This window comes from Rissa tridactyla, chromosome 2 (genome assembly GCF_028500815.1).
Source record: "Rissa tridactyla isolate bRisTri1 chromosome 2, bRisTri1.patW.cur.20221130, whole genome shotgun sequence".
Classification (NCBI taxonomy): Eukaryota; Metazoa; Chordata; class Aves; order Charadriiformes; family Laridae; genus Rissa; species Rissa tridactyla.
This window is the reverse complement of record NC_071467.1, coordinates 54561920-54584168: the sequence shown is the minus strand read 5'-3', so window position 1 is coordinate 54584168 and position 22249 is coordinate 54561920. Positions and strand designations below refer to the sequence as shown.

Here is a 22249-nt window from a genome sequence, read left to right as displayed (position 1 = left end):
TATTATTTTATTATAAAATGTTTTCATTTATATTTAGGTGATTGCTTCCAAATGATTCTTCCAGAAACACTCAGATGCCTGCCTGTAAAATGTTAGCTGTATGGTCTTGTTAACAAAACATTGAAACATTGAACGTCTTCAGGTAAAAATGGCTTCTTCCTTAAAACATGTTTACTAAGCTTCTGAATCTATGTGGCCAAGTAATTGTTTTCAGCTCCATTAGAATAAAGGGTTTACTTAAGATGTAAAACCACAGAATTACAAATAGCAATGAATGATTTAAAGTGACATCAGTCAACTTGATTTTTGTAACTGTCTAAAAATGTTAAAGTTAACTGTTTAAAATGTTAAAGTTCTTAACAGCAAAGTACTCTCTAAGTAAGTCAAGGCTTACTTAAAAAGACATCTTAAAAAAAATCTTTGTAGATATATACCCAAGAATTTTTAAGTCTTCTGATCTTATACAGAAACCAGTAATTCCTCACTCAAACAGTAAGAACTTAAATGATACACAAGGCGGGGACTGTATAATTACTGATAAAAATATATACAGATGTTTTTGTAAGTGCTTTTGTATTTTCTGTTTCATACAAGTTGATGGTACATTTTTAAATGAACAAGGCCATGTATTGTATTTTAATGTTATAATCTTTTTTTAGCACTGTACTTCATTCTTAAGGGCTTTTTTTGAATAACCGGACATAACTGATGTTGTTTTCTACTCATCTGAAGTTGAATGAGAATAATTATTAGCACACTGTTTGTTTTGGTTGTTGTACTGCATTAACTGCACTTTTTTTGAGATGACAATTCACTACAAAACTCTGTCCTGTGCATTTATTTCAGTGATTTTTGTACATTTGAACTTGGGACCAAATCTGAAGTTCAAAAATCAATTAAATGAAAAAAAATAATTCCAAGATGCTTTTTGATAACATTTTTTTTTCCCCTGTCAGAAAACATTAATTGCTGGTAGCTTTTAATTTCAGCAAGAAAACTAAAGACTCAAATAAAATGTGCCTGATTGGGTAATTTATTAGATTAAATACAGATATCAGTTAAAGAAAGACGTGTGTAGAATATTATTGTTAATGACCTGTATTCTATCACCAAAATTGTGTAGGTTCTGTTACCAAGTTGAATAATTTTGGAAAATTTTAGAGGTTAGTTACAGACCTTCGCATCACTGAATCATATTTACTGTTTTGAAAATCTTTTAACAAGCTGCTCCACCATCTCAAAAGCCACTCCCTTAGAAACATACATCTAATTTCTTTTGAGGATATATGTAATAGAAATATATCCAATAATTTTTTTTTTTTGAGAAAAGTGTATTAACATCTTTTTTTTTTTTTCGTGATGTCTGAATCTCCATTGAACACATGAATCAAGTATGTAGGGGCCACATAACATATGCATCATAAAAAACACCAGTGAAAGTTTTCCTACAGTCTTTCCAAAACCTATATCAGTCCTGATTTTGTAAAGATTATAGGGTGTCCTTGGTCTATCTGTGAAGAATGCTGAATATTGCTGACTGTAGTCTTTTCTGTATTTTATGTGGGATACTTGTACTAAAAATTATTCTAATTCAGTTTGCAGGTATCCTGTTAGTTCTGACATAAGGTGGATGAGGACGATGAAAAATGAAAAAAGGATAGATTAAAGATATTTGAAGTAACATTCTTAGAGGGAGCACTATTTCTCAGTAATCAGAGGTATAAGGTTCAGGTTAGTTAATTCAGTTGCCATCTGAGAGAATTGAAATTGAATCTCTGAAATAGAAGACAGGAGACAAACAAATGGCAATAAAGAAGCTGAAATTGCTAAGGGGAAGATAAAAGGTATATCTAGAAATCAGATAGTAGAAATGATATGTGATAATGAATCTGGAAGACATTCCCAAGGAGAAATTATCTTGTACAGTGTTCCAAAACCAGAAAAAACTGTCACCAGATGATTAGTTTGACTGTGATGGTGGTGGTATTCTTGAGTTCATACCAAAGTATATAGGCAGAATAATTTAAGCAGGTCAGTGCTTTTTGGTATCCGTACTTTAAGAATAAGGCCTTATTTGGAGACTTAAAATGTTCCAGATTTAATTGGAGAATTCTATGTGTATAAAATGCTTGATTATGAAAATAACGAAATAGGCTTGTAGGAATATCTGTTATGATCATGTGATTGGAAAATGGATTTCATATTGCAAAAATTTACATGCAAACATTCATGCTAAAAATATTGTTGGGTTTTTTTTGTGTTTCGTTGGGGTTTTTTTTAATGCTTTCTCTAATTTGCACTGATTAATCAGTGTTTTTTAAAATACCCCTTGCGCATGTAGGCTTAAACAGGACAGTTAGTTTCTTTGAGTTGTGTCCCATCTGGCTGTTGCGCTTCTCACTTCTGTTGCAGAAGTTCAGGGTCCACAGGAACTCTGAGCATGGGTTTTAGAAATAAAAGCAAATTAAATGTGAAATATAAAAGTTGGTGGAAGAATCTAAGTTTTGTCTTCTCTCTGTGGTTACCCTCCTCTTCTTTATTTTACTACTTATTCATTAATTTATTTACCTTTTGGCCCTGAGGTCATGTTTTATATGCTGAAACATTCATGTTCCCTCTTAAATCAAAGTGCTTCTGTTCAGCAGAGCTGGGTTAACAGGCCCATGAAATCAGAGTATAAATTCCTCAGCATTTGAACCTTTGAAAACTAAAATCTTGTGACAAAGTCCAGTGCTGCCAGAGCCTATTAGCAGGGCTGTTAGCTTGTGGTGAAAGCAGCGCACCCCGAAATGTCAGGCAGCGGGGCTGTTGCCGAGAGGTAATTGGGAGCAATTAGCCGGTCTCCCTGCTGGGCAGATCGCTATTACCTTTCTCCTCTTTGCCCTTCCCCCTTGCTCCCGCTGCGGGGAGGGCAACGAGTTGTGGCAGTGATGATTCCCTGAGAAGCGTGTGTGTGTCTGTGGGGGGGGTGTGCATGTGTGTCTGTGCGGGCGGTGGAGGCGCCCCGGCCCCCTCCCCGCCCCGCCGCATTGTGGAGGGAGGGACCGCGGCCCGCAGCCGCCTCCGCCGCCGTGCGGGGCCGGGCGCTGTCCGAGGTGCTGAGCCGTGCGGTGACCGAGAAGCTGTCCGAGGTGCTGAGCCTTGCGGCGACTGGGTTGCTGTCCGAGGTGTTCAGCCGTGCGGGAACCGGGGAGCTGTCCGAGGTGCTGATCTGCGCCGCGCCCGGGCGGCACCATGGTGTTCGCTCCAGGTAAGGGCAGCCGCTTCCCGTGCCCAGCCGGGGGAGCCCAGCGGGAAGGCCCCGGCCGTGCCGGAGAGCTGCTCCGGGGACTGCGGGGGAGGGGGTAACAGCTGAACCAGAGCTGCCGCCGAGCAGAGACATGAGGTTTCAAAGAAGGTGGCTTAGCTTAGGAGGTGTTTAGCTGTGGAGCCAGAAGTCATGAGGGTCACCCCGGTCATTCCCATCAGGGACAGGAGCCTCCTATAGAAGAGTGCAGGGGACTGTGTTTGTCAGACTGCACAAAAGGGTCAGGAATGGGACATGGCCTTGTAGTTACTGGAGAATGTGTCTCCCCTGGCACCCACACTGGCGGCTGCCAATGAGACAATCTCTGAAACTCATGGAGATATTTTACAAATTCCATCCCCTCCTCCCCAAGTATTTAAATGGAAGAGAACAGAAAGTTTGTTCAGGCTGTTTTTTACTGAAACAAAATTGAAGACTTCAGCAGGAGCTCATGTCTAATGTGAGACCTTGCTTTATAAGGGTGCAGAATATCTGCTGTGTAGTGTATATGTGCTACACCATAGAAGAAGGGAAGATACAGAGGATCTGAATTGGACTTGGTACACTGGGAAATAAGCAGTTTGTTGTTCAGAAAGGGATGAGAGGCCCGGGAGCTCTAGGATATGAATGTAAGCCATGCATAATGCCTTCTGTAGTGAAATGACTTGCAATTAACTTCTTCAAAGATGTATAATTGCCAGTAAAAATAGTAGGTCAATAGAAAAGAGAAAGTAAAGTCTGCAACTTGACAATGAGTAACTATTAATACCTTTGTTTTGCAAAGCTAATAAAAATTTTGTCTTGCTTTGAAATTCTATATCCAGTTTTGAAGGGATAAGAATCCAAAAGCTTTATACCTTCATTTAAAAAAATGATCTTGGTGTTGACTTTGCTAACTCAACAAAGTCTAATTTTTTTGAGAAATTAATGTCCTTTTTCAACAACCAGAAGTTCATTTTGTCTCTTTAATGGCACAGTTGTCTAATTTGATATTTTCCCATACAGCCTGTTCTGAAATTGGAACCAAGTTATTTATCTTAGTAGAACCAGCCACTGTTTTTCGTATTACACCTTTCAGTATTAGTGTCTCTTTTCTGAACTCCTTTTATCTGGCAGTCTGTCACCATTAACTGAACTCATTTTTGAAATGCACCACGGGATGGAATACTGCAGAAAGAGATTAAAATAATGGAAACATGCTTATTTTCCCCAAAGGCTGACAATGAACAAACCCCAAATCTCATTAATAACTACATGAATTGTTCATTTCATAACTCTAATCCATAAAGAAAAAAAAAATCTGTCTTGTATAGTCATTCTTCTTCAGTCTGCTTTTACACAAAGAAAAGCCCATGGTTTCCTTGCAAATGTTGTCATAATATATGTAGGGTAACTAAGTAGGAATTTGCAGAAGAGATGATAAAGCAGTCAGAGCGGCTTGACAGTCTCTTGTATTCAGACAGAGCAAGTCTGAGTAGACTGCATTTTTTTATCACTTTTCTTCACTGTAAATCAGCCCTGCCCTGGCATTATCTCTTCTCCAGATATTTAAAAAAAATAATCAGGATTTTGTACATCTTTAGCATCTTCATAGTACTTAAGGCTATATGATATAGGAATTCTCTAAGTTTACTAAGAAATTGAGTTTCATTTCTTGAGTCAACTTTCTGATTTTATCTCACTGTGATAAATGACCTTATTTTCTGTTTCTTTATTTGTTGCGGGGGGAGGCAGGAGGAAGAAAAAGATTTGTCTAACTATAAATGGTTAGGCTTGGAATGGTAACATCCTTCCAGAAGGGGTGTGGAAAAAAAGAGAAGAAAACAACAACAACGAAAAGGAAACTCTTTTCCAGAAAAAATAACAGAACTTGCTTACCTGAAGACAAAGATAAGATTTTGCATATGAATAAGATGATGCTCACTTCCTTCAGCTAGCGGCTACATTGTTGCAGAGTACTGAATTAGTGTGCTATGTTTATAAACTGTCAAGTAGAAGAAGCTTACCCGGTTTAAATATACTTTTTAAAAGGTGAAGCCAACTGACTATTGACTGAATAGATACTTTCCTGTTAAGCTTCAGCTCTTTTCCCTAAATCTTACAACCAGCTAATATGTAAAAAAACCAAAACCAAACCCAACAACCCAACACCTCCCACCAAAACCCCACAAAACAAACAAACCAAGAAAAAACCACCCACCACCCCCCTCCCTCCAAAACAGGCCTGAATATTACTGAGATAGATAGGTCAAAATTTTTACAAGGCCACTATTTCATGTTCAAAATTGGACTTTCTGGCTCATTGTAGACAGTATGTTGCTATTTACAGGTATGCAAAAAGCTACTATTCATATGTGACCTTTCTTCATACCCAGTGTTAATTAACTTTAATCTGTTCCAGAAAAAGTAACTGAGAAAAGTACATTTTTCCTTAGTTTAATCTGAATGGGGCTTCGTTGCACTTTGTTGTGCTGTTTGACTGATGATAGGTTGGTGTATAGGAAATGCACTTTATGAGATGTCTGTGAGTTCATTACACCTGGAGGATTCCCAGATGATGTACTGCCTTTACAACAAGGGATGATCCATGTAATGGAAATGCGGACGAAGTACACATTGCAAAGTTTAGCTTCTTTACTTTTCTTGGACTGAACCGCTTTAGGTAGCCTGACAAGTAGACAAAAAAGTGTCACTGATTGTCAGATGTAATGATGGATGTATGCATGGGACTGTGGTAGAGAAGCATGAAACTTCAAAGTTTTGGGTTAGGTCAAAAAGCAAAGAGAAGTCATCATTTTTGAATTAGCAGATTTTCTTAAAAGACTTCAGAAGAAAGTGTATTACAGAACTTAAAAAAAATACCAATGCTGAACTAGCTTATAAAAGATTGATAAATATAAATAATTCCACAGATTAAATATCTGTCATTTTAAGGTAAGGAAAGAATCATTATTAAAACATTATTTGTTCTAAAGCATCAGCAAAAAATATAGAAGGCAGTAAGCCTCCTGTTACCATGTCATTAGTTACAAAGGAGTGATCACTTGCAATATCAAGCTAACTGATCATTAATAATCTTATTTTTGTTTTTAAACGAACCCATAAGATTTAACAATAATTTTAAATATTGCTAATCTATATCATACAACCTCTTTGCAAATTGCTTTCAGTTACTTTCCCCAAAAATGACTATGGGCATATCCTATGCTTATTTTCAGCCCTAAAACTTTTTGAAGTGAAAAGCTAAAATAAAATTTAAAATAATACTGTTTACTGCCAATTTAGCCTGATACAAACATGTTTTTCACGCTCCAAGGATCTTTTTTCTGATGCTATTTTGCACAAGTCACTCAAATGCTTATGTCTTAGAACTTTGCCCTTATGTGTGTGTATTAATATAGCACAAAAATGGCCTGCATTTTTAAAACTAGCTTGGGAATAAAGTTATAAACATGTAAGGATGTTTGAGCTACCTAATGGCTTTTCTAAGCAACTCTTGCTAGATTACAATTTCAGTGACTATTTTAGTATATTTTGAGAATTTTACTTTTTAATGTGAGACTGTAACAAATTACCAAATTACAGAGCCTAATTGCAGGCCATCACTCTTTCACCCAGTCGGTACTGTACAGAGCTATGTTGGCTTGAATAGGAATTTGTATTTTTGGCTAAATAATGTCTTTTAGAAAGGAATCAGTTTTGATCTTGAATACATCAAGAAAGATTGTAACATTTACATTGTCAGCTTTTTCCAGTGTCCGAATGCTGCCACCCTTTAAGCTTGTATCTACTTTGAATTGTGTGATTTCATCTTTCAGGTGAATCTTGTTATTTTTCAGTGTAATTTGAAGAATTCATTCTTACCTGACATTTTCTCTGTAACTAGGAACACACAGGACTTACTTATGAGCCTGCAATCCCAAAAGGAGGAGGAGGAGGTAGAACTCACTTTTTGCATCAATATTTTTATTTAAAAAAAAGATGTGTGAGCACACTTTAAGTTTGAAGATAAACATTAGAGAGGTCAGAATATTCACTGCTCAGCACCTTTTTCTTACAATAGCAACGCCAATAGCTTTTCAACTAGCTTTTCAGCAGCACAGCTGTTCTTGACATTTTTAAGCTAGGAACAGTATAGCAGACTTGCATAATGACACTGAAGATCAGAAGCACATCCTGTACCAAACATTTTAGGAATCTCATTAAGCTGCAATTGATGACATAGCAGCTGCACGCTGAAACAGATGTGCTTACTTGTCTGAATAGTCCCGATCTTATCTAGCGGAAAAGCTGGGAAAGCAACAAACCTGTTGTGCTGCTGGGTGTGAAGACATGAAATTTCTTGATAGCCTTTTTCTTTTTTGATTATAGCGTTACAGGTACTGTGGAGAACCTTGTCTGCAATGCACAGATCAAGACACTGTGGAGGGACTTTAATGAATGGCAAAATTGCTACCAATAACTTTACTTTTTTGAAGATAACCTGTTGTGAGATATCGCCAGTGTTTGCACTGAATATTGTACTCTGTGATTCTCAGTTCTGAAGTGCTTTTCACCCATGGTAACAATTGTAGTAAGGCAGGGCACAATCCTTGTCTGTGTTAACTGGTTAACTGCTGTGCTACATTCTGCTAATGCTCTAAGTTCTGCAGTACCAACCAACCCCCTTCCCCAGCCTCCCCCTTCCCCTATATAAGGTGTAATAGTATATACATGTAGAATTCTTTCTCATGAGCTTAGTGTTGACAAAGACCATGTCATGGACATAATTCAGAGGCTACAGGCAAGACTGTTCGGCAGAACACATGAAATCTGATGTAATGGTTTTCTTGTCCAGAATTTGTGATGAGTATGAGTATGCAGGCCAGTTGCCCCCCAAAAGTATCTAACTGAGTGTATTTGCAGCTGAGAGATCTCAAAAATACATCAAAGTGTTTGTCATCTGGTAGGAAGAAATCATATAGGAGGAAATTTCTTGTTCTTTTTTACTGAGGAAAAACTGTTTCTTGTGCTGACCTCTCCCTAATGATGCATTGATCTTTCCCCTGCTGTGAAACTCCACTAGCAGATCTCATTAGCGAGGTGAAAGAAAGTTAGTTCACGGATATTCAGAAATGTGATGAAATTAGCAAGCTTAAAAAGTAGTCAACAGTCATAGGTACAATATTTCTTTAAACTATGAATCAACACAGTGTTAAAAACTGACACGGAATTTACTTTTTCAAATTATTTTTAACAGAACTGAAGGCTTAAAGAAACAAGGCTGGCGCTTTTCACTTCCATATCACTGTTGAATCCCATTCAGGTTAGCAGTGAAAAGAATTCTGTCTTCTCGGTGGCTGTATAGTGGCCTGTAGTGAAGGAGCTGTTCATAGTCGGGGGATGGTGGTATTAAGTGATACAGTCATTGTTAACATCCTTACTGGGACGGTGTATGGACCTCATGTATTGAGCAGGAAAGTCAAATGGTGAATGTACAAAAGGAATGAGTTACACTGACCTCTAAAATTTGTCCCTCCAAATCATTATTCTTCTAGATGAATTGCTCTGTTGTACTTGTTATAGACATAAATAATATAATTCCAACTTTGTAAGCTTTATCATGATAATGAAAATTAAATGCACTTACTGTAAAATGCAGCGAGGGGTAGATTTATTCCTGTACCTACAATCTTGTCTATTAAGGATTTTATTGAGGACATAATCTGTTGTATTAAGTTTACAAATACTAAGTTAAGCAAAAATTCTTTGCAAGCAATGTACTAATAATTTCTTTATAAGCTTTCTTAAGTTATCTGAGTACTGGTTACCCGTTTGTAGTGTGTTCTTTCCATAATGATTTGCAAGCTCCTACACAAGATTTATTTTATTTAAGGGATTGCAATTGGAGCAGAATCTTTATTGATGTTAGCAGAAATGAAAAGCTGACCTGAATAGCCATAAAATGCTTCAGGTTCTCTTAGAATGCTTTGCCGGGGAAGTCAAGGCAGGTGAGCCCTGTGCTGCTGTCTTCTGACCCTGCAAATGACTGTAGTCATGTTATCAGTAGATGCTGTTTTTCTTCGTCAAGAGTCTGAAATTTTCAGCCTGAAGAGCCATATTCTGCTCAAATATTTCTCTAATGGTAAGGCAAATATAATCTCCTGTGGGTTACTTACATTTGCTTCGCTTTGTGGTATGCATATTTGATATAATGACACTGTATTTTCTTACTTTGATCAGTGAATCTGCTCACCATTTGTCAGTATGGACAGTGTGCATATCCATTACTGCTTCTGTTAGATACTTGCAGATTTTCATTACATTTTGTCTTAAAGTAAGTTTTCTTAATAGAGCTGAAAATATTTCTCTGTGAAGTTAAAGAATTAGCTCCAAGAGGGGAAAACAGCATGTCATGGCATCCTGTTGCAAACAGGGATGCCATCAAGATTACAGCTATGAAAAAAACATGGTTTTTATTCTTTCAGGGTACACTTTAAATTTATATAATCTTTGATTCACTTTCTGTTGTGAGTTTGTGTATATACATACATACATATATATATATATATACAAAAAAATCTCAGCCTCAATTAGTAGTAGCCTTATGTACAGCTTTCAAACTCTGCTCACATTTTAAAATAAGCAGGAAAGTTTTTCTAGACTGTTTTGTTCATGTGCAAATTTAGGGTTTTGGGGTTTTTTTCTAGAGATAAGGAAGGGCTCTGCTTCAGCTGAGGTTTAACTAGACAACATCTGAAATTTGACTCTGAATAATCGGATATAAATGAAACACATCTAAAATGTAGCAGGATGTTTTCACTGACTTGCTGGCTTTTGACAGGTTGCATAACCTCTTCCCTATTTTCTTCACTTAAAAAAAGCCAAACAGTCAGGTTCAGATTTTTAATTAACCCATGCAGAGTCCTTCAAGACCAAAACCCACAAGAGTTGCAGAAATATAAACACAACAGCTACCAAAATAAAACTTAAGTAGTGGAATATGCCTTCATTGAAAACTTTTTCGTTTCACTTATGCTATGCAGTGGTAGATAGCAAAAATCTTCTAACACCTGGCAAAGTTAGGTACTTCAATGGGAATTTGTGCAAGTTCACCAATAAGCTTCTTGGTACAGATTCAGAAGCCTAAATGTTGTCTTGCTTTTTGTGCTTAATGTTTCCTTTTTCGCTAGGAATCTCTGAGCACCTAAACAGTAGAAATAGAAGGCAGGGGGAGTTAGATGACATATGGGTTACCTCTATCTGTGCCATTGGACCTCTCCCTCCATGGGAGAAGCACAGCAGGTGATGCAGAGAGATTTCTTGTTTCTGTATTTGAAGCATGTTCCCTAAAAGAAATAGGAACATTTTACAGATGAAGAGAATTTAAGTTTTGCATTAACTTTGGAGCACCTAGTCCCAGATGCTCTTTAGGATGTATCTGATTTTTAATACACTGAACCCGAGCCTAGGAGTTAAAAATCTTCATAAGTTAAGGTTAGTTTGCAGTATTAGATCCAGATATTTTCCTTCTAGGACCAAAATCTGAGTATCACACTTATGGGTTTGGGTGTGGCAGAATTTGCAGTGACTACTACTTTGAACTTCATCCAGTCTTCAAAGCTGAAAAGACGTAGTCCTTAGGGAGCGAATTTATTGCTATATGTGAAAATATCTAGAAAACATATAGATTGAAGTGTATAATCTGTTTTTAGTTAGTCTTATTAAAATAGGCAAGAAATCTTACTAAAATGTGTTGAGAAAATGCTTAAGAATAGACAATGTATCTGTAGATCCCAACAACCTCTTAATCTAAAAAACTTTGGAAGCTTCATTTTGGCTTGTGTATTTCAAATAGTATGAAATAACTCACTGGAGTCTTCAAAAAGATGGCTTTTATATAGCAAACAAACCAAAGAGACTTCCTGATATGCTTTTTTCTTAAGAATGAGCAGAACTCAGTAGAAAAAAAAAATTACGAAAACTCAGTTCAGATATAGCTAATGTCTGGATCAAAAAGATACAATTAAGTATTACTATGGAGATATTATTATGTCCTTTGAGACAGTTTATCTGCGTTTCTGCTCTTCTGTTTTGCCCTTCCATTCCTCCTGGATTTGTGTTTGGAGCAGGGGTGTTCCTGCTTCATTCTTATAATTTGTTTTGAAGAGCAAAGTAGTCTGCGCTGGCCCCCTTCCTAATACAGTTCCTCTTCCTTGCTGGTTGTACAGCAGGAGTTAAGGAGTGAGGTTTGGCCAGAAAATATAACTGAACTGAGCCGTGACTTTTCTAGTGGAAGTGAGTGTTAAAATTCCCAGCACACCACAGGTTAGGGAATTGGAAAAACACAACAATCTTATATGAAAGTACTTTTAGTATTTCTGATACAGTTCAATGTCCTCCCTTCTTCCTCAAGGAATTAAGGCAACTGAGGATTGCCCTCGGATACATGACAGCTATCAGTCAGGATAGCTCCATTTTAGAGCATGAGAAGCAGTACTGGATAGAATTAATTCTAATACAGTTAAGAATACATTTCTTATTTAATTGTTTTAAGATTAAATTTACAACTTCATTGCAGGACCTCTTCATGAAGTCTCTGAACTGGCATCGTTACTGACATTGAGACAAATCGGGTTTCTAATCTTGTAAATAGTTTGATGATACTTATGCATAAAGTTGGGTTTGTGCACATGTGTTGGAAAGCCTTCAACCCTGGCTGACTGCCGTGTTCATTCATTCTGTATGTAATTAACATGACTCATTAACACTTCCTGATTATGGATGCTGTGCAGCCTCATTTTTTATGTGTTCTTCAAATCAGGCTTCTAGTGGTGAAATCCTAGCACCAACCTATAAGGCAAATCAAAGAAGATTTTTTTTAAACATTTCAATTCACAGGTTACAAAATATTCGCCAGAAGCGGCTCACCTGAAACTTCTATGCTGTGGCCGGCAAGATGGAGAGATAGGTCACTGCCTAGTGCCAATGGGAGGTTAAAGAACTGAACTTCATTTCTTGTAGTAGAAGAATTACAATATTGATGCAAAGAATATTACTGTTAGTTACTACAACATATACACATACGTTATGTCATTACAAACTTGCCAGGTTCTTTAATTTTTCAAAATATCTACAGTTTGTAAACACAATTTAGGTAATAATCTGCAACTTTTTTCCATAAATACAGCTCCCATGCATCCATACTGGACCTTGTGATGAAGTCTCATCAACGCAGTCTTGCTTACTTATGCTTCAATTCCATTTAAAATGTCATTAGTACTGACAGTTGGATTATAAAAATCACAGTAGTAATTTTCAATAGAATTTAAATAGATTTACCAGAAAGCAGTATTTTCATAGGTTTATTATTAATTTTTATTAATAATGGAAAAAAAAATTCTAATGTTGCAATGCTTCAGAATATAGTATAGTGGTTAACTATTGGAATCCAAAGCAATATATTGATAAAAAAACAGTAAATTTTCTGGTTAAAGGATATACCTGCATAATCCCATGTAAAAATGAAGAAAGAATATTTGCTTCATGGCTCTTTCAGCTTCAGAAATTTTGCATAATTTAAAATTGTAGCTAAGAGGGGAATATTTTGGTTAAGTGTGAGTTCTAAATTGCTCAGGAGTTTGCTTAGAGGAATGTGATTTTTATTGTTAGCTTTGAATATGGTTAAGCTCAAAGTTTTTTACACAAACAAAAATTTCTTTTTTCCAGAAGAACAGCTTTATTGGTATTCATTTGCTGGAATTAAACTGCATTTGTTATTCCTGTGAAGAACAACATAAACTTTTGTCCTCTGTTGCATGGCCCTTGGGATTCATGGAACCTGTCATATAAGCAAAGCTGTTCTTTTAAAATGCAATGTTTGTATTGTGCCTCAAGACAGAATGAGACCCAACCTGCAGGAAGACATGATGAGCTGCATAAATGTCACATGCTTTGAGGAAAGGGGAATTAAAATTAAAGGCATTCCTTTTCTCCTGGGAAAAGCAATAACCTCATACAGGTGAAGAAGCAAAAGGGATAATTGAAGGACAGTAGAAGTTCCCTGAGAGTGGATGTACATTCATGGTCATGCGCACTCATGCATAACTAATGTCTTCTCAAAAAGTATGGGATAAATTATTTCTAGTCCATGTTCTTCAAGGGTCCAAATTTCCTTCCTATCACAACTCATTCACCATTTAGCCCCTGCTCTCTTTCCACGTGAGAAATGTTGCCTCTGTTACCTTCTAAATCACTGATTCTGCATATACTGAAAGGTGTCTCGTTCCCCCACAGTTCACTGCCAGCATTAGTGGATCTGGAATGGTCTTGCATCTTTGCAAGAGCAAGGTCATGCCTGTGGTAGTTTAGCTTCATAATAGTATTCCCAGCAATCCTATGAAAAGATATGGTGGAGAACTTAACTGCTGATTCAAACAAATGAACTGTGGTTGAGTGTTACTTAGTAGCAGTGTTTATTTATAAGAATAAGTGTTATTTATAAGAATATTAAATTTAACTTGTAGCAAGCTGAAAGGGAAAAGGCACAGGGAATATCAACAGGAAGTGCAGGAGACTGATTGCAGGCTGGAAGTGAAGTGTGTAAATGAGAAAAGGTCCATATGCAACCAGAGTGAAGTTCTTCAAGATTTGATCTGTGCTAAATGCTCTTTCTCTGTAGCTATTATTTTCCATGCATACTTTTCTAGGCATATTCCATAGTCCAGAAACATCACAGAGAACGTCTCCCACACAAGGTGCTCTTGGACTTAAACTAGTATTAGTTCTAGTAATTGTAATGAATTAACTTCAAATGCTTTTAGCCTTTTTCCAAACTGCTAGCATATTTTCCTTCACAGGGAACATCTTCAAGCAAGCCAAGAGAATTTCGAGGTACTGATATATGGCACTAGCTTTAGATGAAAGTGGAATATGTGACTGATTCCTGCAGTCAGTCCAAGATTTTGAGCTTTTTTAATCTCTCAAACTATACTTTAGATTGAAGAACCAGGCTGGTGTTTGCAAATTGCTTTTAATCTGCTATGTTAGTTGGCACAAAACTTACCAAGTGAAAGATAAGGTAATAAAAACATGCTAAAGAGTTGACTTTGTCACGTCTTAACGATAAAATTGCTACCTTGCGTTTAACATCACTTAACCTGGATTTTTCAGTTCTCTATTTACAGAATTAAGGTGCTGGGTTCCTGTATAAATCAGGTGAGCATTAAAGTTAGAGAATAAGTAGAAAAGATTTTCTGACATCAAGAGAAAAAAAAAAGTAGTCATTAGACAAGAAGAACTAGTAGGCAGAATGCTGTTTCTGCTATCCTGCAAGTTTTTCCCAGCAATTCCTTCAAGTGACCTTTTGTCATGGAATTTTAATTAAGCTAGTTATTCTTCAAATCTTAAAAAAAATATCATAGATAAAGATTAATTGTATCTTATCACCCTAGTAACTCTTATTTTGATTAGCTAAACACTTAGACAACAGGGGCGACGTCTCTGTTTTACCTAATTGAAAATATGCAGTTCTTAAAATGCCTGATTAATTCTATAGGCACTCAAATTTCTGCCTTTGTTTATGTCCACAGCAGTCTGCGTTTCAGCAGGGTGGAGCAGTTTGATAGATACGTTCCAGCCTAGCACCTTTGGGATCCTTGCATGAGTCATTTCTGCTTTCCTTGTCAATCCCTCTCTTCTTGCTCAGAGTAGGTCCAGCATATCAATAAATAAATGAGCTTCTCAGAAAACAGCTTTGTGCTAACTGATTTCCTTGAAATCAATAATTGAAAGAAGAGGAGGTAGTCAGGATACTCTTCCAGAGACTGCTGTTTACTCCTTCAGGAACTGGAAAAGCTGGGTTTATGGCATCCTCACCAACTAGAATCATAGGATCACAGAAGGCTTGGGGTTGGAAGGGACCTCTGGAGATCATCTTGTACAAATCACTGCTCAAGCAGGGTCACCTAGCCCAGGATCTTGTCCAGATGGGCCAGCACACACCCAGGTGAACTGGACATTTGTGTCTGACTACTTGATGTGTCTGGATCCGGTCTGGCTGGATCCAGCTCCTACAAGTAATGGTCCCAATGCAGGGTAAGATGTCTATGCAGTGTCAGATATCTCCCTCAAAAAAGGCTAGTATTTTCACTATTGCTTTCTAATGTAGATGGTCAGCATAAATTGCCAATGGTCTCGTTGGTGACACCATGACATCACCCCAGGCCAAGGTCTTGACTCTCTCCATGTCCAAAGCCGATTAGCTGTTGTTACCTGGGTTACTGTTACCCTAACCGTGTTATATAGATGTAAAATTGTTACGAGTTAGTTTGAACTGCCTTATTTCCTTTCGGTTCATATCTATACCTAAGTCATCACAGGCAGGGCAGAAGTACTCCAGAGGTTTGGGGCTCTCTGTTTTTGGTTTGTTTTCCCAGCAAATAAAAGAATCACCTAACGAGTTAGAGCTGGACAGAGGTAATCTAGGTCTTAGCTGAGTGGTGCTTTCAGGCAGGCTTTGCTCCATGATAAACAACGGAAAACTCCAGTAGAAATTAACTGGAAAACTGTCCTTTTTTTCAACTGGGTGTTGCTCTGGATGACCCTCCTAACGTAAAAACATTTCAAGTTCAGATTTTGTAGATTAAGTGTCAAGAACCAAATAAATAATGAAGCGCCCCTAAGGAAAGAAAACTGAGTAATTTTCAACAGCAATGTGCTTAACGACAGTATGTTTTTAACAATAAATTCGAGGGGGGTGTTATGGCTGTAGGGGTTGTCAAATTTTTCACATTTCATATAGCCTCATAGCCTATTCCAGCATACTAACTTGTATTTACAATTCCATGTTCATCCACACTTTTGTTAACATATTATCTTCGGAACACTACCTGAGTTGGCTGATCTTTTTCAGCCCAGCAAGAAGACTAATTCATTGTGTGATACAAAGTGAGTTCATATTTTATTAACAGAGAAATATCTGTACTTTACTGTTAAGTAACATTGAATTTTGTCCAAAAAATACTGTTTCAAGTGCTGAGGAGTGGAACAAACTGAATCAGGGAAGCTGACTGTGCCAAGAATTCAAGTGATTCCATTCAGTCAGCTTTTCTAGCATAAAATACGTTTTCTAAGTTTTTGTGATTTTAACCTCTTAGTTGTAGACAAAGTGTCATCTCAGTAGAATTGCAGGTTTGGGGTTTTTTTGATTTTTCAATTTCAGTAGAGTTAAACCATCTTTGTATTTTACTTTTAGCCAGAACATGTATATTATGGACATGATAGAAATAAGTATATTTTGAAGTCCTTTCAAAGAAACATTAGACATAATGAATAATTTCTTTCTCACACAGTAAGACTATTTTGCTGGTGGTTGGTTTGGACTCACAGATTGTAGGATCACAGAACCATAGAATGGTTTGGGTTGGAAAGGACCTTTGCAGATCATCTAGTCCAACCCCCCTGCCATGGACAGGGACATCTTTTGCTAGATGAGGTTGCTCAAAGTCCCATCCAGCCTGACCTTGAATGTCTCCAAGGGTGGCTTATCTGTCACCTCACTGGGCAACCTGTTCTGGTGTTTCACCACCTTCATGGTAAAAGAAATTATTCCTTATACCTAGTCTCAGTCTGCCCTCTTTCAGTTTAAAACCATTACCTTTTGTCCTATCGCAATAGGCCCTGCTAAAAAGTTTGTCCCCATCTTTCTTATAAGCCTCTTTAAGTACTGAAAGGCCGCAATAAGGCCCCCCCAGAGCCTTTTCTCCAGGCTGAACAACCCCAACTCTCTCAGCCTGTCCTCATAGCAGAGGTGCTCCAGCCCTCTGATCATCTTAGTGGCCCTCTTCTGGACATGCTCCGAGAGGTCTCGGTCTCTGTCTTTACTGTGCTGGGGGCCCCAGAGCTGGATGCAGCACTCCAGGTGGAGTCTCACCAGAGTGGAGTAGAGGGGCAGAATCACTTCCCTTGACAGGCTGCTCATGCTTCTTTTGATGCAGCCCAGGATATGGTTGGCTTTCTGGGCTGTAAGCCCACATTGCCAGCTTATGTCCAATTTTTCATCCACCAGTATCCCCAAATCCGTCTCCACAAACCTGTTTTCAGTACATTCACCACCCAGTCTGCATTGATATTGGGAATTGCCTCCACCCAGATGCAGGACCTTGTCCCTTCGCTCAAGTATATCACTAAGGTAAACAGGTGATTCTACTTTTAATCTCTATCTTAAATTTCCTTGCAAAAAAGGAATGTTCTTAAAGAATGTTGGGACTTTCTCACAATTTTAGATGTGGACCTCTCATAAAAGCAGTTCACCTTTAATTCATTCTGGTTTGTTTCTCTCAGGACATAAGTCTTAATACATGGCTTCAAACCAGACAGTAAAATACAAATCCTGTTTAATGAAATACTTGAGCACAACAGTCAATTAAGAATAAACTGAGATTAGTATCTTAAAAACCTTTAAAATCAAATGTAGTGATGTAAATAAGCAAGCACCTAGCCTAAGCATTTCAATTAGAAACTGAGTCTACGTTTTCCTAAATGCCTCAGTGGCGTTTTTTTCCCCTCCTCTTTTTCATCCTTCAGGTGTTCAAGGAGTAGCCACAAATGCTTAGTTCCCTTTCTTTGTTGTTTGGTTCCGACAGGTGAGAAGCCAGGGACGGAGCAAGACGAAGTTAAGCTGCAGAACGCCAGCAAGCAGATTGTGCAGACTGCTATCCTCCGAGCAGTGCAGCAAGTTTCCCAGGAGAGCCAGCAAAAGGAGAAGCGAACAAACAGCAGTACAAGCCTCCAGATAGAAAGAGGAAAATTAACCAAGAAGCATGAAAAGAAGTAAAGGAGCGGATTGGTTTTTTCAGTCCTCCAGTCTGCAGCGTTTTCAGCCTTCTCTTTAGTATCAGCTGTATTGCTAGTGCAATGTTACTGTTGAAAAGCAAACCAAAGTATAATCACACCTAGAAGTAGGGTAAAGCTGCAATAGTCCTCAGCTGAGAAATATTAAGTGCATTAGATTACTAACTCCATGTTTATGCAGTGCCTCTTAACAGAAACAATAACCATAGCTATAAAAGTAGTTCCAAGCACAAGCTGTTATGGTATGGACTTACTCTCAAAAGCTTGTTGTCAGTGCACTTTCATGTAAGTTCTGCGTGCAACGTTTATGTCAGTTCAGCTGGACAGACTCTTCTTTGAGTTACTGGGTTCACTGAAGAAATAATTTCCTGTTGAGTGTAGCAGAATACTTTCAGGCTGCCTTGAAGCGTGAATTTGTACTTTGCTTTGATTAAACACGGACTATGTGAAATGCTAGTATAAAGTGGATTTGCTAAGTTCCATGAACCAATTTCTTTTTTCATCTTGGGGAAAAAAAAAAAGTAATCCGGTAAGACTGCAGTAACTGTGATCCATGACTGGGATTATAGACCTATGATCTATGTCTTTTTTTAAGGAAGTTAAAAGAAGTACTGAAGTTTTAGTCTACTTGTTTGAAATACTTCTATACTTCTGCATAAGAATCACTTGTGCCTCGACTATTCCTTTTACTTTTCTTGTTACTGAAAGAAGAGCAACTGATGTGTTGACATGGAGTTCACCAGCTTTTCCTTCAGTTTTGCAAGTTTGCTGGGGATCGATTTACAGAAAGTGAAGGCTGGAGTGTCTTAAAAAGAAAGTGTTTGAAATTATTAATATCTTGAAGGGTGGAAATATACTGTGTCTGAATGCTGTCATGGTAGATATTTCTCACCTGCTGGGCATAAAGTGACTTTAGATATTTGCAGTTGTTACATAGATTCACCTTAAATAGCACTGCTTTAAGCTGGTAATACAGAATTATCCTTCAACTGCTCTATATAGCTGAAGAAATCCATGATGTTTCTGAAAATACAAATTAAATAAATGTAGCTTTCACTTTTATGCTCCCTTACAATAATAATGATTGCACTGTTATACATCTGAAATTAATAACAGTATATTTAATTCTAGAAATGGCTTGTAGCTCTGATTCAGCTGAATTCTTGTAGTAATACACCTAGAAATATAGAGAATCAGATGCACAGGATCTGCAAAGGAGACAAACTTCTGTAATTGCTTTTCGACTCAGTTAGATGATTCTCAAAAAAACCTTTTGGTTTAAGTAATTGGTTATTACTTACTGTGTCCTACTGCTTGTGTTAAACAATTTCAGCATTTTTTCTCATGGCCAGAGGCTTAGTCATGAATAGCCACATACTGTAAATATTAAGCCTGTGAACCCTGCTTGGTTCCTTTTCTTTTTTTTTTTTTTTTTAATTTAACAGCACTGACTCATACCAGATAACGATTTAGCTCAATTTTCTTTCACTTAAAAATGCAAAGAAGAATTTGACACGATTAAAGTTGTTCTAAATCCTCTAATAATGAAAACTGACTTGGACTGCAAGTACACAGTTTGTTCACTTCTATAGACACTGGGTGAATTTTCCCAGCCCAGCAAACTTTGAAAGTTGGAAGTAGTTGAGTCCTGACACATGTGCGTGTTTGTCGTAAGAGTCATTTTTTTAACATTAGTGTTTTCATAAATTGACCTTTGGTTGAGAGGTAGCTCTTTTCTAAGCACTGTTTGGATCTTTGCTTTCTGAGAGCCTAAGAAAACTGATAATGAGTAAAGGTTCAATTCTGAGGCTGATGGACAGGCAAGTCTAGTGGATGAGGCAGAGGAAGCCTGTGAGGGAGACTCTGTATTGCAAAATGGTGTTTGCCATGGACTCACGTATGGTGCTGTAGGAAGGAGAGCTATAGGACAGCAAAATCCCCATTTCTTTGGGATTATTCTACTTTTTTTACTTTTACTTTTTACTTTAAAAGACGTATTTGTGATATGTCTTTTTTTTTCTATGTTCCTGGTAATTATTTTAATAATCTTCCTGTAATTTGGAAACTTGTTTACATGTCCATTTTTTTAAAAATCACTGTGTTAGAAAAAGAGGAATTTCAAAAGCCAGTGGATCCAGGCATTTGCCACTGCTTCACATGAGCCTGTTCCACTCCTCCTCCCACTGTGCTCTTCTCTAATATTCCTTTACTGCCCTAGCCCTTTTAGACACACTATTACTCAACCATTAAACCATGCCCATCTTTTTCAGTGCTGTCTGAAGTATAATGTCTTGGAAAGATAAAAATGGTAGGAAGCCTAACAGAGCCTTAAGGAAGTCTTCTTTGGTCTCCTATTGAGGAAAAACAAATACTGTAGCATCAAAACCGTAGTTTTCCCTGAAAGCCAAATAACACGTCTCCTGTCTATAGCATATATCCCTAAATTAAGGCATGCATTTAGTGTCTCCTATTGACAAAGGGTGTTCTGCACACCACTTGCATACAGGATACGTAGTTGAGATCCGTACCGCGTGTGAGAGAACTGCACAAAAGAGAACTTTACCCTTGGCTTGTTATATGCTTACTACATGGTGAAAGCGGGTATTTTTGGTATCTTCACTGACAGATTATATTTTCTGGAGAAAATACAGACTATAGAAATTATTACAGATGTGATGCAGGTCTGATTACAAATAAAGAAACTCCTAAAGAAAGTCTTAATACCTTACATGTCTCTGGTTTCTCTTGTCAAAAGAAGGGAAGCAGTTTTCAGATTCACTAGACAATTGTATGAAGCAAGCAATGTGCTCAAGAGGTTTGTAGTAATTAATGCATTATTCAGCACAATAATTCATGTCTTCAAAAGACAATCAAAATGGTATCAATACGTATTTAAAACAAACCACCTTTTAGCACTGGTCAGTAGTAAATAGCAGGATGCACAAACATTTGAAAGTACATTTATCACAACTCCTTTCATGAAGAAGAATCAGGTGTCCGTGGCTGTCCTGCAATGGGCTTGCTATAGTTTCATTCAGGTTGATTATGGCAATTTAATTACCATACTTGTGCTATTCTTTGTAGTGCAAGCAAGCAGCAACACCTAAATGGAAATTCATGTAGACACAGCAGGATGTTGTTAAGAGATTGCTGAATACCACTGTTCATAAAGTTTTTGGTTCTGTGTGGTTACATTGGAAATCTCTGCCCTAAAATTAAAAAAAAAACCAAAAAACAAAAAAAACCCTGTGACTTGGAAACAGCCATCTTAATTCTATCATTTCAGAAAAATAAAAGCATTCTGTGATAGTATTAGAGTTAAGAGTTGAAAATTCTTGAATATTTATTCAATAACAAACAACACACCAAAAATCTTACAATCTCTACTTAGGTCATGTCTATATTTTTTTGTGGGGGATATTTTTAAAGGATCTTGGAATCTACCTACAATGGCACGTATATAAAAATAGCTATGTAACTATTCTCAATATGACTACCACAAAATATGCTGCAGTTGTGCTTTAAATGTGTGCTAATGTCAAATACAGGGGTTAACGTGTCATTTCTGAAGCTTTTCTAAAAAAGTTTAATCTAAATTAGGGGAAAAAAATAAGAGGAAGTAGAATAAATTCTTGAAAGGATGTGGGATTCACTCTAAGTCTCTTGGTTACCCACTCAGGTCTGAGAAGAAATTAAATTAATGAAACCCTGAATATTAGCATAGCCTAATTTCTCTCAATCAGTTCCTGCAACACATGGATCAACTTGTTAAAAGAGTTTGTGTGAGTGATGGGGGAAAAAAAGAGCTGTTGATAATGTCTTCCTTGCCTGACGTTCAGTAAGGAGTAAGCAGCAGTACTGATGGAGCCTGCGTTCTAATGGATGGGTTTTCTTGTTGTTGGCTTTTGGTGCCTCATGATAAACTCTGGCAGAACCTTTTTCCCTATTTTGGGTTTTCCAGAAGACAAGGATTCTCTGAGGCCTCATAAGTTTTTAATTTGTGCTGTATCCTGCCTTTCAAAGGGAGCAGAATTAGGGTCTCTTCTTTCTACTTCCAGAGCTGCGTTCACAAAACCTGGTGGATGTGCATGGGCTTTTGTTTCTAAAGACCACTGTATCTTCACTGGATTT

The 22249-nt window shown here is 37.4% G+C and overlaps 2 protein-coding genes across 8 annotated transcripts in view; both read left to right on the top strand.

Moving 5' to 3' along the window:
- ZBTB14 (zinc finger and BTB domain containing 14) overlaps positions 1–18045 on the top strand; it is a 34772-nt gene extending 16727 nt beyond the window's left edge. For 4 of the 6 annotated variants that reach the window (XR_008465024.1, XR_008465020.1, XR_008465021.1 and 1 more), the window contains one exon: positions 38–2602. The gene's annotated coding sequence lies outside the window, so the exon portion shown is untranslated. Of the gene's footprint in view, positions 1–37; positions 2603–17910 lie in introns of those variants that run through there. The other 2 variants (XR_008465023.1, XR_008465022.1) reach the window with 2 other exon arrangements.
- AKAIN1 (A-kinase anchor inhibitor 1) lies at positions 3115–20189 on the top strand. 2 transcript variants are annotated; one of them, XM_054192548.1, is made up of 2 exons: positions 3115–3250; positions 17911–20189. In XM_054192548.1, exons 1-2 carry the CDS (start codon positions 3235–3237, stop codon positions 18099–18101), a joined length of 207 nt encoding a protein of 68 aa, XP_054048523.1. In that variant the 5' UTR covers positions 3115–3234; the 3' UTR covers positions 18102–20189. The 2 variants fall into 2 exon arrangements, with proteins under 2 accessions (XP_054048523.1, XP_054048522.1); XM_054192547.1 differs by lacking the exon at positions 3115–3250 and adding an exon at positions 15534–16213.
- Positions 20190–22249: the final 2060 nt, after the last annotated feature.

What these genes read in the sequence shown, in the direction of transcription:
- AKAIN1 (XM_054192547.1), top strand. Translation starts at nt 16,111, where the DNA reads ATGTTCATCCACACTTTTGTTAACATATTATCTTCGGAACACTACCTG. An exon ending in AATTCATTGTGTGATACAAA is followed by an intron (nt 16,214 to 17,910) that starts GTGAGTTCATAT and finishes TGGTTCCGACAG; the next exon opens with GTGAGAAGCCAGGGACGGAG.